Consider the following 15,366-nt stretch of genomic DNA (forward strand, 5'->3'; position numbering starts at 1 on the left):
ACACATATATTTAGGAGCAAAGATTCTACAAAAATATTAATAAATGGAATCTTGCAATGTAACAAAAGAATAAATTGAAAAGCACTAAGAATGTAACATTGTTACCAAATCAGAAAACTAACAATTCATTACATCAATTTAATAGGAAAACAAATGATCACATTAATGAAAATTTTAAGTCATTCCTAATGAAAGCACTAAGTAAAATAGTTATAGAAAGGAACCACTTAATTCTAGACTTTTTTTTTTTTTTTTTTTTTTTTGGGTGCTGGGGATCGAACCCAGGGCCTTGATGCTTACAAGGCAAGCACTCTACTGACTGAGCTATCTCCCCAGCCCCGGAACCACTTAATTCTAATAAAAAACATTTACTTCCCAAATAGTTACCAATGACTATTATAAATTGTGAAATACTTATAATTCAATTAAAATGAGGAAATGGACAGATAAGCTCACTATCACCATTGTTATTTAATATCTTTGAGCATAACTATGTATTTGAATGTATTAAGCTAATATTTTAATATATTAATATTAAATATTAACATTTAAAAAATTCACCATCTTACAGAATAACATAATTATATAATTAAGTGCAAAAAAGTACAACACCATCTAAGATCTATTTATATTTTTTAAAAAATCTCTCATCAAAGTAGGAACCAATAGGAATTTCCTCAGCTTGGTAACTGCCATCTGTGATAACCTGTGGTTAACAAGTCTAAGATGACTGAAACCTTTTCTCCTAAGATTGGGGAAAAAGGCAAGGATTTTCATCTCATTAGTTTTATTCAGTATCTTATTGGAAATTACTCAGTGCAACAAAGCTATAAAAATATACATTTATGCAGATGGGATAAAAGCAGTAAAACTGTCTTTATTTGCATATGATCTGACTACATAGGTAGAAAATTCTAAGACATCTACCAAAACACAAAACACCAAACAAAAAAACCTACTAGAATTTTTTTTTTAAACAATACAGCAAAATGTATTTTTCAGCCCCAGATTTTCTTAACACTTCTAAGAGGCTATTAAACAGGATGTACAACAGAATTTTATCTCAGAAACCAGGACATCAAGGAGGAAAACTGGTTCTATCTGGGAACTTCTTGTGGGGGCACAGAGAATGTCAGTGTATGATAGGTGAAGGGAGGCAAAGGGAGGCAAAGTGTTCTACCCACAAGGCCAACACATTCATGTTCAAAGGTAAGTCTGGGCGAAGGGAGAGGAAAAAACAAAACAAAACAAAAAAAAAACCAACCAAATGAAAGGAAAGAAGGTTTCATACAACACAGTATCAAAAAGTAAAAGAAACACACTAAGTGCACAACCTGGGGGCAGGTAAGTCCATAGCCTGTTGTGATAGGTTCTTCCAGCATCAATCAGGTTTCTTCTCATCTGTTATCTCAAAGTTATTTACAGATGTGGTGGCTTAACAAGTCTCTCACAGGATAGGCAGGCAGGCTTCAATCATTGGTTTCTGGATCTGTCTGGCGGAGGGGCGGGGTGGGGGGGGGTGGGGATCCTACTCCGCATCCAGCTATCCTTTAGTTTTTGACATGTATACATCCAACTAGTTGTCCAGCTACTCCTTGGTCAATACACGGTGAGTGAGGTTACCTCCCCCCAGTACCCCACCCCTATCCATGGCCATGGCCTTGGCCTTGACCTCGGCCTCGGCCTCCAAAGCCCCCTCTTATCATGCGCGGACCTCTACCACTGATTCCACCACGACCCATAGCTCCACAACCTTGCATACCACGCCTTCTTAAGTCCATTCGGGAAGCTACGACTTGTCCACCTCAGAGCAGGTTTTGACCTCGGAGCGATAGCCCACCCATAAGTAGGGTTCTGGTGGCACAACCCCATGTAGTCCTCCTCTGAATAAGCCTCTCTGGATTGTGCACAGACCTCGTCCTCCAATTGCTCCCCTGGCCAAGGCCCCTGAGGTTGGCCTAACAGTGTCTGGCTGTTACTCTTACGCAGGTGCTGATTTAAGCTCTTTGGTTGAAGTTTTAATTCTGCCTGGACAGAGGGTCTAGTCTCCATCTGCTGGGCCGGTCTTCTGTTTTTGGCACTGCTAGCTGCTGCATCAAAGCTCAAATATTCCCTGGCATCGGCTGTTTGTTCTTCAGCATATTAGTAAAGCGCTCATTTAGAGACATCTTGGTGGTGCTTTTTAGCACAGCTTTCAGCGCTGATTGTGCAGCCGTCTTCAAATCCCGAGAATAAAAGGAAACGCCAGTGCCCCTCCCAGGGCTGCCACCAGGTGGGCAGGGACGGCCCAACCTGAGTTGAAGGTGGAGGGGTTCGGGTTCACTAGGTGGGTGGTTGGTTAAACGGGTAAGTGGTGATTGTGAGGTTCCTTCGTTTAGGTTGACCACCTAGCTGGCCAATCCTCCTGGTCATGTGACCTGCCCTTCTTTGCCTTTCATCTGTGCCACCACGGCTGCTGCCACCAACTCCTGCTTGGCGTCCAAAACAAAATCCCTACTAGAATTTAAAAGCAAGTTTCAGATGGTTGCAGGACACAAAAATCAATGGTATTTTTACATACTAGCCATAAGCCATGGAAAATAGCATTTTAAAATACCACTTATATTACCATCAAAATACATTAAATACTTTGAGAAATTTTAACAATGTATGTTTCTGATCTGTTGACTGAAAAATATAAAACATTAAGGAAAAATTAAGGAAGACCTAAATAAATGTTTTAGGACAGAGACTCAATGTTGTTAAATGTCAGTTCTCCCCTCAAATTCGTTTATAGAGTCAATGCAATTCCAAACAAAATCCCAATAGTTTTCTTGTAGAAAAGGATGAACTGATTAAACCCTGAAATGAAATTTGCTGGGTCATAAGGTAATTTTATTTTTAATCATTTTAGTAGATAGTCAACTGAATAGTGATAAACTGTCTCAGAATTTCTGGCACATTATGAGGGTGGTTATAAGAGGAAAGTTTATATAGCTATATATGTGCAGCCGTCTTCAAATCCCGAGAATAAAAGGAAACGCCAGTGCCCCTCCCAGGGCTGCCACCAGGTGGGCAGGGACGGCCCAACCTGAGTTGAAGGTGGAGGGGCTCGGGTTCACTAGGTGGGTGGTTGGTTAAACAGGTAAGTGGTGATTGTGAGGCATATATAGCTACATAAACTATGTAGCTATATATGCCTACATATGAATACAGAATCAGTGAAACTCCAATTATGTAAACCCACAAGAATGGAATCCTAACTGGAATAGGTTGTACTCCATGTATGTATAATATGTCAAAATATACTCTACTGTCTTATATATCTAAAAATAATAAATTTAAAAAAATCAGATCCCATAAAAACAACCTAATGATACATCTCACTATCTTGGAAAAATAAGAACAAACCAATTCCAAAACAAGAGAGGAAGAAAATAATATTTGAGTTGAAATTAATGAAATAGAGAATTAAAAAATAATGCAAAGAATCAAGGAAACAGTGATGGTTCGTAGAAACAATAAGCTTGATAAACCCTTAGTCAAAATAATCAGAAGAAAGAAAAGACTCAAATTATTTAAATTGGATATGAAAAAAGATATATGAACACAGGCATCAGAGCAATCCAGAGGATCATTAGGGGCTATTTTGATAACTTATATTCATATAAATTGGAAAATATTGAAAAGGATAAATTTCTAGACATATACAATCTATCAAAATTGAACAAAGGGGCTATAGAAAATCTACAGAAAAATAAAGAGCACCATGATAAAAACTAATGAAAGGACTTCCAACAAAGAAAAGTTCAGAAATAGATGGATTTAAAACTGAATTCTACCAGGCCTTAAAAAATAATTTCAATGCTCCACAAATTATTTCATGAAATAGAAAGTGGAGTGGAAGCACTTCCAAATTAATTCTATGAAATCAGGATCACCCTGATACCAAAATCAAGAAAACTATAGATCAATATACTTGATGAATGTAAATACAAAAATCCTTAATAAAATATTATCAAATCATATTAACTAACAAATAAAGAAGGTTGTATATCATGTTTATGTTAGCTTTTTATTTCCAGGACCAAAATACCTGACAAGAACAATTTAGAGAGGGAAAGGTTTATTCTGGGCTTATGATTTCAGAGGTTCAATGCAAGGTTGGCAATTTCCATTCCTCTGGGCCTGAGATGAGACATCATGGTCAAAGGCATGGCACAGGAAAGCTCACCTCTGGCAGCTGGGAAGCAGTGAGAGAGAGAGAGAGAGAAAGAGCGAGAGGAGGGGAGAGTTAGGAACCAGGGAGACAGTGATCCTCCTTCTCCTTACCCGACTTGTAACTGTTACCACCCAGTACAGTAATATTTTCAAATTATTAATCCATCCAAAGGATTAATTCACTGATTAGGTGTTACAACTCTCATAATCTAATCATTTCACCTCTGAATATTTCTACATTCTTTCATGAACTTTGGGGGAACACCATATATTCAAACCATAACAATGATCAAGTTGGCTTTACTCCAGGTATGCAAGGGTGATTCAACATAAACAAAACAGTAAATGTAATTTACCACATAAATACCACTAAGGACAAAAATCATTTAATCATCTCAGTAGATGCAGAAAAAGCCTTCAACAAAATTCAGCACCCACTCATCAACAAAACACTGATGAAACCAGGGTTCAAAGGAAATTATCTCAATAGAACTAAAGCTATAGATAACAAACTCAAAGCCAACTCATGTCAAATGGGGAAAAACAAATTATTTCTTCTGAAATCAAGAACAAAACAAGAATGTTCATTCTTATCATTCCTATAAAAGGCAGTACTTGAAATTTTAGCCAGAGAAATTCGATGAGGGAAGAAAATAAAAGGGATTTAAGTAGGAAAGAAAGAAGTCAAATTTTATTGCTTGCAGATTATATGATCCTATATTTTTAGGTTCAAACTTTTATTGGTGCATTGCAATTAAGCACACTAGTGGAATTCATTATGCTGTATTTGCACATGCACATAACATAAACTGATGAATCACATCTCCCAAAACATCCCTATTCCTCCCATCCTCCCTCCCTGTGATCTGCTTGTTCCACTCCACTGATACCCTTCTTTCATTAATATTTTAATTTGAACATTATAATTATATATAAAACAGGATTCACTGTAATATTGTTGTACATGGACATAAGATAATTTGGTAGATTTCATTCCCCAGTACTTTTTTCAAAAAAGATCCTCTTCTAATATACATTATAATTAAAATGCCTAATATAAGAGGATAGAATTTTAGAAGCTGCAAGAGAAAAATAGGAGGTCACATTTAGAGTTAAGCCAATTTGACCATCTTCTGATTTCTCAGCCTAGACCCTAACAACCAGGAGGACTTGGAGTAATATATATACCAAGCCCTGAAAGATAACAGGTGCTAACAAAAAAGGTTGCTATATCCTTCAGAATTGAAGATGAAATAGAAACACTCCACAATAAGAAGAAACTAAAAGAATTCGTAACCACTAAGCCAGCACTATAAGACACACTAAGTGAATTATTTCACACAGAAGAAATGAACAATAAATATCAGAAAAAGAATATGGGTGAATCTCACTAGAATAAACAATTAAAGGATGTAATGATTTGGATGTGAGGTGTTCCCCCAAAAGCACATGTGTGAGATAATACAAGAAGGTTCAGAAGAAAAATGATTGGGTTGTAAGAGTTTTAACCCAATCAGTGAATTAACCCCCTGATAGGGATTAATTGAGTGGTAACTGAAGCAGTAGGGTGTGGTTGGAGGAGGTGGGAATTGGGGCATGGCTTTGGGGTATATATTTGTATCTGGCCAGTGGATTGTATCTCTCTCACTTCCTGATCACCATGTGAGCTGCTTCCCTCTGCCACACTCTTCCATCATGTTGCTCCTGCCTCACTTGGAGCCCTGAGGAATGGAATGGCGTCTATGGATTGAGGCCTCTGAAATAGTGAGCACTTAAATAAACTTTTCTTCCTTTACAGTTGTTCTGGTCAGGTCCTTTAGTCACAGCAGTGCAAAGGCTGACTCAAACAAGGAAGAATCAAGGGTGAATCAAATGTTAGAAATAAAATGGCAGGAAATAAAAATCACCTAATAACATGAATATAAATGGTATAAACTCTCTAATCAAAAGACATATATTGGCACAAGACTCACCTTACAGGCAAAGATATCCACTAGCTGAAGGTGAAAGAATGGAAAAAGGTATACCATGCAATTGGAGATGGAATACAAGCTGCAGTAGCTACTATGATACCTGATGAAATAGCCTTTGAGTCAAAACAAATCAGAAGAGACAAAGAAGGTCACTTCCTAGTGGTTAAGGGAATCATCCAACAATAAGATATAATGATTACAAATATTTATTCCCCAAACATCAGTGAACCTATGCACAATAAACAAACACTACTCAATATAAAGAATCAAATAGACCTTGATATAATTATACTGGGTGATTTCAACATACCTCTCTCACCAAAAGATAGGTTGCCCAAACCTAAAAACTTTTCAGAACTAAAAAATACTATTAATTAAATGGACATAATGAACATCTACATATGTTTCATCCATCAAAAACTGAATTTATGTTATTCTCAGAAGCACATTTAAGAATCAGAGGAAGACTTAGCAAATACAAAAAAATTAGAGATAATTCCTTGCATCCTATCAGATCATAATGCAATAACAAAATTTTAAAAAACACTTTAACACCTGGGGATTAAGTAATATACCTTTGAATGAGGAATGGGTCATAGAGGAAATCAGGGGAAATGTGAAAATATTCTTTGAAACAAATAAGAATGGAGATACATGGATAAAGAAACTGTGGTATATATACACAATGGAATATTATTCAGTCATAAAGAAGCATAATATGGCATTTCTAGGTAAATGGATGGAGTTGGAGAATATCATACTAAGTGAAATAAGCCAATCCCTAAAAACCAAAGGCCAAATGACTTCTCTGATAAGTGGATGATGATACATAATGGGGTGGGGGGAGGAGGCAAGGGAAGAATGGAAGAAGGATGAATTGCGTAAAGGGAAATGAGGGGTAGGGAGGGAGTGAGGCCAGGAAAGATAATAGAATGAGATAAACATCATTACCCTATGTACATGTGTGATTACGCAAATGGTATGACTCTACTTCATGTAAAACCAAAGAAATGATAGTTGTACACCATTTGTGCACAATGAATAATAAAAAAAAAGAATCCTGCTTAAAATACTGGCTAAAATAAAGTTTCTTTGATTAAAAAAAAAAAAAAAAAGAACAGAGATACAACATATAAAATCTCTGGGACAATATGAAGGCAGTTCTAAGAGGAAAGTTTATACCATTGAGAGACTACATTTAAAAAAATATATAGAAAAATCCCAGGTATACAATCTAATTTTATGCCTGGAAAAATAAGAACAAACTAATTTTAAAATCAGTAGAAGGCACAAAATAATTAAGATCACAGCCAAAATAATTGAAATTGAGAATAAAAAAAATCAACACAAAGCATCAATGCAACCAAGAGTTGGTTCTTCAAAAAGATAAACATTGATAAGCCATTAGTCAAACTAACCAAAAGAGAGAAAAAAACCAAATCAACAAAATTAGAGATGAAAAAGGAAAAATCAACACAGATACCTCTAAAATCTAGAGGATCATTGAAAACTGTTTTGAAAATTTATAGTCCAATAGGCTGGAAAACCTAGAAGATATTGACAAATTTATAGACGCATATGACCTGCCCAAAGTGAACCAAGAGAATATAGAAAACTTAAAAAGACCAATATCAAGCAATGGGATTGAAGCAGTATAGAATACCTTCCCACAGAGAAAAGCCCGGGACCAGATGGATTCTCAGTTCAGTTCTCCCAAACCTTCAAAGAACTAATGTCACCCTTCCTCAAATTATTCCATGAAAGAGAAAGGAAGGTAATGCTATGAAATTTATTAGCTTCTATCACCCTGATACCAAAACCAGACAAAGACACATCAAGGAAAGAAACTGAAAAACAATATACCTGATGAACTTAGATGCAAAAATTCTTCATAAAATATTAGCAATCCATATACAAAACACATTAAGAAGATAATACAGCATGATCAAGTCGATTTCATCCCAGGGATACAAGTGTGGTTCAACATGTAAATCAATAAATATAATTCACCCTGTAAGTAGAATTAAGAACAAGAATCACTTGGTCATCTCAATACATGCAGAAAAATAGCCTTCAACAAAATACAGCACCCATTCATGTTGAAATGAGGGATAAAAAGAAGCTACGTACAACAAACCCATACCCAACATCATACTGAATGGAGAAAAACTGAGAGCATTTCCCCTAATATCAGGGACAATATTCAATATAGTTATTGAAATTCTAGCCAGAGCAACCAAGCAAGAGAATGAAATGAAAGGGATACAAACAGGAAAATAAGAAGTCAAATTATCCCTGTTGATGACGTGTGCAATACAAAAAACCAATACTCCGCCCTTTCAGGTGCAGCCATTTCTCCCCACCTCCCAACCACTTGTCAATCTTGCTCCCCTGCCTCTTACATTACAGGAATTTCCGGCCTATGCTCCAGCCATTTCCTGCTTCTCACGTTTCATCCTAACATGCTAGCTAGCTATTGGTTCATTAGCCAGCTTGCAAGTATTCTCTGCTATTGGTTCCTTCCAGCCCAGGAGATTCCAATATCTGGGAGAAGCATCCACGCCATCTTTTTCTTTTCCTTTCTTTTCTCTTTTCCTTTCTTTTCCACCCCGGAGCGGATGCGCTATCCGCATAATAAAGTCTCTTGCGTGAGGCCCTGTTTCCGTCGTGGATTTTTCTGGGAGCTATTGTCCAGCCGCAACTGAGACCGGGCATATGGAGCGCCAGTTCCATCAGAGGGGCTGGAACTGCCGTGGGTCCTGAACTGAGCTGCATTTTTCCTTACAACATGATTCTATATCTAGAAGACCCAAAAAAACTTTGCCAGAAGACTTGTACAGCTGATAAGTTCATCAATGTGACAGGATACAAAAGATCAATAGCTTTCCTATACCCCTATAATGTATCAGGAAAATAATTCCATTCATAATGACCTAAAAAAAAAATGCTTGAGAATAAATCTAACCATGGAGATGGAAGACCTCTACAATGAAAACGACAGAACACTGAAGAAATAGAAGATGACCTTTGAAGACAGAAAGACCTCCCACGTCCTTGGACAGGCAAAATCAATACTGTCAAAATGGCATAGTACCCAAAACAGTATACAATTTCAATGTAATCCCTATGAAAATACCAATGGCATTTTTCACAAAACTATAAAAATCAGACCTAAAATTCATATGGAAGAATAAAAGAACCAGAATAGCCAAAGAAATTCTGAGCAACAAAAGCAAAACTGGAAGGCTCATAATGTCTGATCTTTAGTAGCAAAAACATCATGGTATTGGCATCAAAAAAACCAATGTAATAGAAGACACAGAAACCTCAACAGATACATATAGTCATCTCATACTTGACAAAGGTGCCAGAAACTTGTTGGAGAAAAGATAGCCTTTTAAACAAATGGTGTTGGGGAAACTGGATGTCCTTTATGTGAAAGAATTAAACTAGATCCCTATCTTTTGCCAGGCACAAAAGTCAACAAAGTGGATCAAAGACCTATGAATTAGACCAGAAACTTTGCAACTGCTAGAAGAAACTACAGACTCAACACTTGAACATGTTGATTCTGTGACAAAGCAACTTCCTTAACGAGACTACTAAAACTCAAGAAATAAAACGAAGAATGAATACGTGGAATGCTATCAAATTAAAAAGTTTCTGCACATCAAAGGAAACAATTAAGTGCATGAATAGAGCTGATAAACTGGGAGAAAATCTTTGCCAGCTATTCTTCCCACAGAGGATTATTACACAGAATATATGAAGAACTCAAGAAACTTAGCATCAAAAGAACAAATAACCCAATCAATAAATGGGCAAATCATCTTAACAGAAATTTCTCAAAAGAAATAAATACAAAATAACAGAATGAGACAAACATCATTACCCTACGTACATGTATGATTACACAAATGGTGTGACCCTACTTCATTTGTACAACCAGAGAAACAACAGTTGTACCCCATTTGTGTACAATGAATCAAAATAAATAAATTTTTAAAAATTATAATGGAGTTGAAAAAAATTTTATTACCTAGTGACCTTGTGGACATTGTAACCTCATAGTACATTACTCACGTGTCTATAGTAATACTGGTGTGAGCAAATCTAACGTGCTGCCAGTTGTGTAAAAGTGTAGCATAATTATGTACAGTCCATAACACTTGATAATGATAATACATGTCTTTGCTACTTGTTTATGTATTTGTTAAAATATACTTTTATTGTTTTAGAGTGAAAAAAAAAAACACTAAATACAACTGGCCAACAAATATATTTAAAAATGTTCAACATCCCTGGCAGTCATGGAAATGCAAATCAGAACTACATCAAGATTTTGTCTCAGTGCTGTTAGAATGGCATCATCAAGAATACAAATAATAACAAATGCTGCTGCTGGAGATGTTGAGGAACAGTGTTGGTGGTACTGCAAATTGGTCCAACCACTTTGGAAAGCAATGTGGAGATTTCTCAAAAAAGTTGGAATGAATGGGGCATATGACCCAGCTATCCCACATAAACTGTGAGAGATTAACTCTTGACAAGACAGTCAAGATCAATGGGATGCATAGAAGTCTAGAAATAACCAAAATACATTTAGGTCTTTAGTAAATGATGTAGAATAAGATGACTAGTTCATCTCCTCAAATTAGTGGGGAGGCAATAGAATAGTCAATAAAGGATGGCCATTTTTTAAAAAAAAAAGATTAGAATCATGCCTCCCATGATACATCAAAATAAATTTAAAATGGGTTGAATATGTAAATACAATAAAACCAGTAACAACCAAAGAAAACAGACAAATTATCTTATAATCAAGAATTGGAGACCTTTCAAACTATACCACAAAATTCAGAAAAAAAAAAAAATCTATGGTAGTTTTTACTCCTTGAAACTAAAAGACAAATATGTGATAGATAAAATACTAAAAAATTACTATAAGTTCCAGAGAAAATGAAATATAGGTGGAAAAATACAACCTGAATCATTAAAAAAAAATCAATGTCTTAATATGGAAATAAACTTTTGCGAACAAATTTTAAAAAATTAACAACCAACAGAAAAACAGGCAAAGGAAATAAGAGTGACACTTCTATGATTTCTCCATAATTTAGAATAAAAATTAATGAAAATGTAACAAGAATATGTATGCCTGAAAAATTAATGAGCATGTGTAAAGAAAAATTAATGATAACATATGAAGATCTCTAAGATATAATTAAGTGAAAAATATAAGGTTCAAAAATGTGTATTTAGCAAGCTAGTGTTTATATCAAATGGAGGAAAATTAACTTTACTATTCACAAAAAGTTTACAGAACTATAAACAAGAACTTAATTACCTGTGGGGTGCAGTTGACTGTATGGGAATTGAGTAATGGAGTACAGGGTAGGAGGAACTACTTTTGCTATCTGTTTTCATATAATTCATTTTTACTATGCAAATAAATAATCTAGGCAAGAAAAAATGGCCCAGAGGACCCACAGCCGACCTGGTGCAACATGTGGCCTCGGGCTGATGCCATGGATGCCTTCATCTGCTTCATCAACCAGACCCAGGGCCGGGACCGACTCTTCAGAGCCAGTCAATACACATACATGTTGCTTGGATATTTGTTAGAGCCTAAAGCTGGCAAAGAGAAGGTAATGAAGTTCAAGAAACTGGAGTCCAGTGTGAGTACTGGCTGTAAATGGTTCTGATTAGGCAATGTGGTACATGCTGTCCAGTCAACTGAGCAGAGCACCCATGCCACCCACCCAGTGCACCACTTATGCTTAACATTAGCCAACCTGAACCGTGTGGTTTATTTCATATGTGACACCTCCTCTGGGTGAGAAGCATGGGTCTGGCCGTGGGCATCAACAAAGAGAAGTGGCAGACATGGGCCACCCACCACTACTATTTTCTCCTGCTGAACTTGATCAGGGATCTGTATGAAATCTCCCTGCAGGTGGGATGGCTTGCTCATGACAGGGCAAAGAGAGAGAAATCATCCCAGAATCCTTTTGGGTACAACTTGGCTGATGAAGAAACAGAATGGCTTTAGTCCTTCCTTCTTCTTTTATTTCGATCTCTGAAGCAACATCCTCCCTTGCTTCTGGACGTGGTGAAGAACTTCTGTGACATCCTGATCCCTCTGGACCAGATGGGGATCTATAGGTCCAACCCAGGCCTCACTGGGCTTGGAGGTCTCATATCCTCTGTGGCAGGTGTCACCGCTGTGGCCTATCCTCAGATGAAGCTGAAGATCCTCTAGGGTGTTTGTAGGCTAAAGGCCAGAGACTGTTTAAAGATGACATCTTCATGAAACAAATATTGCATTGTTCACAAATCATGTCATACCATGCTTATGTTTTTGTTCACGTGAACATTTATGATCTGTAATGTGAACAGAGGTGGGGCCGAGAATGGAGCTTGAGGATTTATGGTGTTCTTAGAGTACTGGAACGACTTCTGAATTTCTGAATATTTTCCCTTCACCTAACATTTACTGAGCATCTCTTATGTGCATAGTAGGCACTTAACGTTTGCTGCATGAATAAGAATTGAATAAGACCCCCCTCCCCGAAAAAAAGAAAAAAATGAACAATCAGAGGTCTATTGAAATTGCCAGGCTGTGTCAAGTGACAAAATAAGTTACAAATAACATGTATAGATTGATTTCAATTTTTTGTAAACTGTGTGTTGGTATTGGGAGTTGCTGTGTCTATGATATAAAGAAAGATAGATAAGCATTTGTATGAAATTTTAACATTAGTTAGTTAAGGACTTAGAGGGATATTTTTAACCCCCTACAGGTCTTTGACTTGTTTCAGTTTTGAAACACTGCTTTGAATTTTTTTTAATGGAATAATCCAAATTTTTTAAATAAACAAAAATATCTTTGTGATTTTTTTTGCCATAACTAAAAAGCTAAATGTGTACAAAATGTAAAGAAATGCAAAAACATTTTCTTTTCTAGACTGTCATAATATGGGTATATGATCCAGAAAGTTCAGAGCCTGACGAGGTACTACGCAATGCAGAAGAACCCTCCCTGGTAGGTGGAAACATTATTGTCATTATTCCTGCTTTTTTTTTTTTCTTTCTTTCTTTCTTTTTTTTTTTTTTTTTTGTACAGAGATCGAACCCAGGGTTCTTAATCACTGAGGCACACACCCAGCCTTCTTATTAATTTATTTTTTATTTATTTTGAGACACGGTCTTGCTAAGGCTGGCTTTGAACTTGAGATTCTCCTGCTGCAGCCTCCCAAGCCACTGGGATTACAGGCATTTGCCACCACACCCAGCCCTGCTTTCTCTTCCATCTTTCTGTATGCTTATATTTTCAACAAATGTCCTCTAAACACCATAAAGGTTTTTTCATGTTTTTATCTTGACCAGCATTGTGTCATTAATTAGATCATTAAGTCCCTTTTCATTTAATATAGTTACTGATATAGTCTTATTTTTTGCTTTAAATTTTGTTCTCCCTATTTTATTTCCTTTCTTTTATTGCCTGTTGGCAGTTTTGTCTTTCGACACTTCATTATTTCCCTGTCTTAGGAAATTGTCTTTCAGCCTGTGACACCTTCAAAAGTGTTTTAGCTTAGGCTCCAGAGAAGTGTAACAGGGAAGGAAAGGAATATAGTTATTGGACTGGGGTTGTAGCTCAGTGGTAGAGCACTTGCCTACCATGTATGAGGCATTGGATTCAATCCTTAGCACCATATAAAAATAAATAAATACAATATAGGTATTGTGTCCATCTACAACTAAAATATATATATATATTTTTTTTTTTAAAAAAGGAAATATTGTTCCTGGTTTTTTGTATGTTTTTTGTTTTTTTGTTTTTGCGGTGCAAGAGATTGAATACAGGACCTTGCACATGCTAGGCAAGTACTGTAGCCTCCAGCCCCCTAGGAATCTAGTTTTTAGGCTATCACTACTGTAGACCATCAGAACAGAGTCTCACCGAGTTCCTCCAAGGAGTCATGCAGAATATATCTTGAAATTATCCACCAAAGGAACAGAATATACCTCAGTGTTAGCTTCACAAAGTAACAGAAAAGCTCCCACTCCCTCCTGGTCAAAGGTTGTTGCCGAAGCAATGGCTAGATTAAAAAGTGGGAATGAAAGAAGATAGGCAGCAGGTTCTAAGAAGTGAATAAATAAAATAATAATCCATCTTTTTTCCCCTCTGGCTACTTAAAAGTTTTTCTTTGTCTTTTGTTTTCTTCAGTCATCTTATGCTTGTCTAAATGTAAATTTTTATTAATTCTTTTTAGTTATGTAAAACATTAGGATACATTCTGACATAATCACAAAGCATGAATTGTAATTTGCTCTAATTCAGTCCCTAGCACTTCCCCCGTCCCTCACTCTACCTGTTCCCCTCCCTCCTCTCTACTGATCTCTGCAATTTATTTATAGTATTTTTTAAAATTTATATATATATATATATATTTTTTTTTTTTTTTTTTTTTTTTTGGTGCTGGGGATCGAACCCAGGGCTCTGTGCTTGTCAGGCAAGCACTTTACCAACTGAGCTATCTCCCCAGCCCTAAAATTAATATCTTGTGGATAAAATTCGATGTTGGAATTCATTGTGCTATATTCATGCATTCACTTACTAAGTTTGGTTAGATTCATTTCACCATACCCCTTGCCTCCCTCCTCCCCGTTAATTCCCTTCATCTATTCTACTGAGCTCTCCTCTAATTTGATGAAATTCCCTCTCCCTTTTTTTTTTCCTTTTCCTCTCTCTTCCTCTCTGATCCCACCCTTATTTTACATTAGCTTCTTTATATCAACCGTTGACTTTTGAGGATTGACTTATTTCACTTACCATGATAGTCTTCAGTTCCATCCATTTACCATCATATGCCATAATTTCATTCTTCTTTATGGATGAGTACTACCCCCTTGTCTAATTCCCAGATCTTTGAGTTGATGTTAGTGCAAATTGAGAGATGGGAATCTAGTCTCATTCTTCTATATACAGATATTCAATTTTCCCAGAACCAACATATGTCTTTTCTCCAACATGTACTTCTGGAACCTTTGTCAAGGTTCACATGACTCTATCTATGTGGGATAGTCTCTATGTCTTCTATTGATCTTTAAGTCTGTTTTGGTGCCAATACCATGCTGTTTTTTGTTTGTTTGTTTGTTTGTTTACTCCTGCCCTGTAGTACAATTTGAG

The 15,366-nt window shown here is 36.4% G+C and overlaps 1 protein-coding gene and 2 pseudogenes across 3 annotated transcripts in view; 2 read left to right on the forward strand and 1 right to left on the reverse strand.

The window, feature by feature from the left end:
• The window catches only part of CATSPERE (catsper channel auxiliary subunit epsilon), a gene marked incomplete at its 3' end in the record, with an annotated part of 219,030 nt that overhangs the window by 56,879 nt on the left and 146,785 nt on the right, over positions 1-15,366 (forward strand). The window contains exons 7-8 of the mRNA XM_079107281.1: positions 13,141-13,218; positions 15,102-15,115. Of these exons, the coding sequence (XP_078963407.1) occupies positions 13,141-13,218; positions 15,102-15,115 (92 nt within the window). The remainder of the gene's footprint in view (positions 1-13,140; positions 13,219-15,101; positions 15,116-15,366) is intronic.
• On the reverse strand, positions 1,544-8,948 carry LOC306641400 (chromatin target of PRMT1 protein-like; annotated as a pseudogene). Its single transcript has 2 exons — positions 8,782-8,948; positions 1,544-2,292 (listed from the first exon to the last, which is right to left on the reverse strand). The product of its transcript is annotated as a chromatin target of PRMT1 protein-like (transcript).
• Positions 11,689-12,731, forward strand: LOC306641212 (peroxisomal membrane protein 11A-like; annotated as a pseudogene). The gene has a single exon. The product of its transcript is annotated as a peroxisomal membrane protein 11A-like (transcript).

This window comes from Sciurus vulgaris (genome assembly GCF_902686455.1).
Source record: "Sciurus vulgaris genome assembly, chromosome: 12".
In the NCBI taxonomy this organism is placed as follows: domain Eukaryota; kingdom Metazoa; phylum Chordata; class Mammalia; order Rodentia; family Sciuridae; genus Sciurus; species Sciurus vulgaris.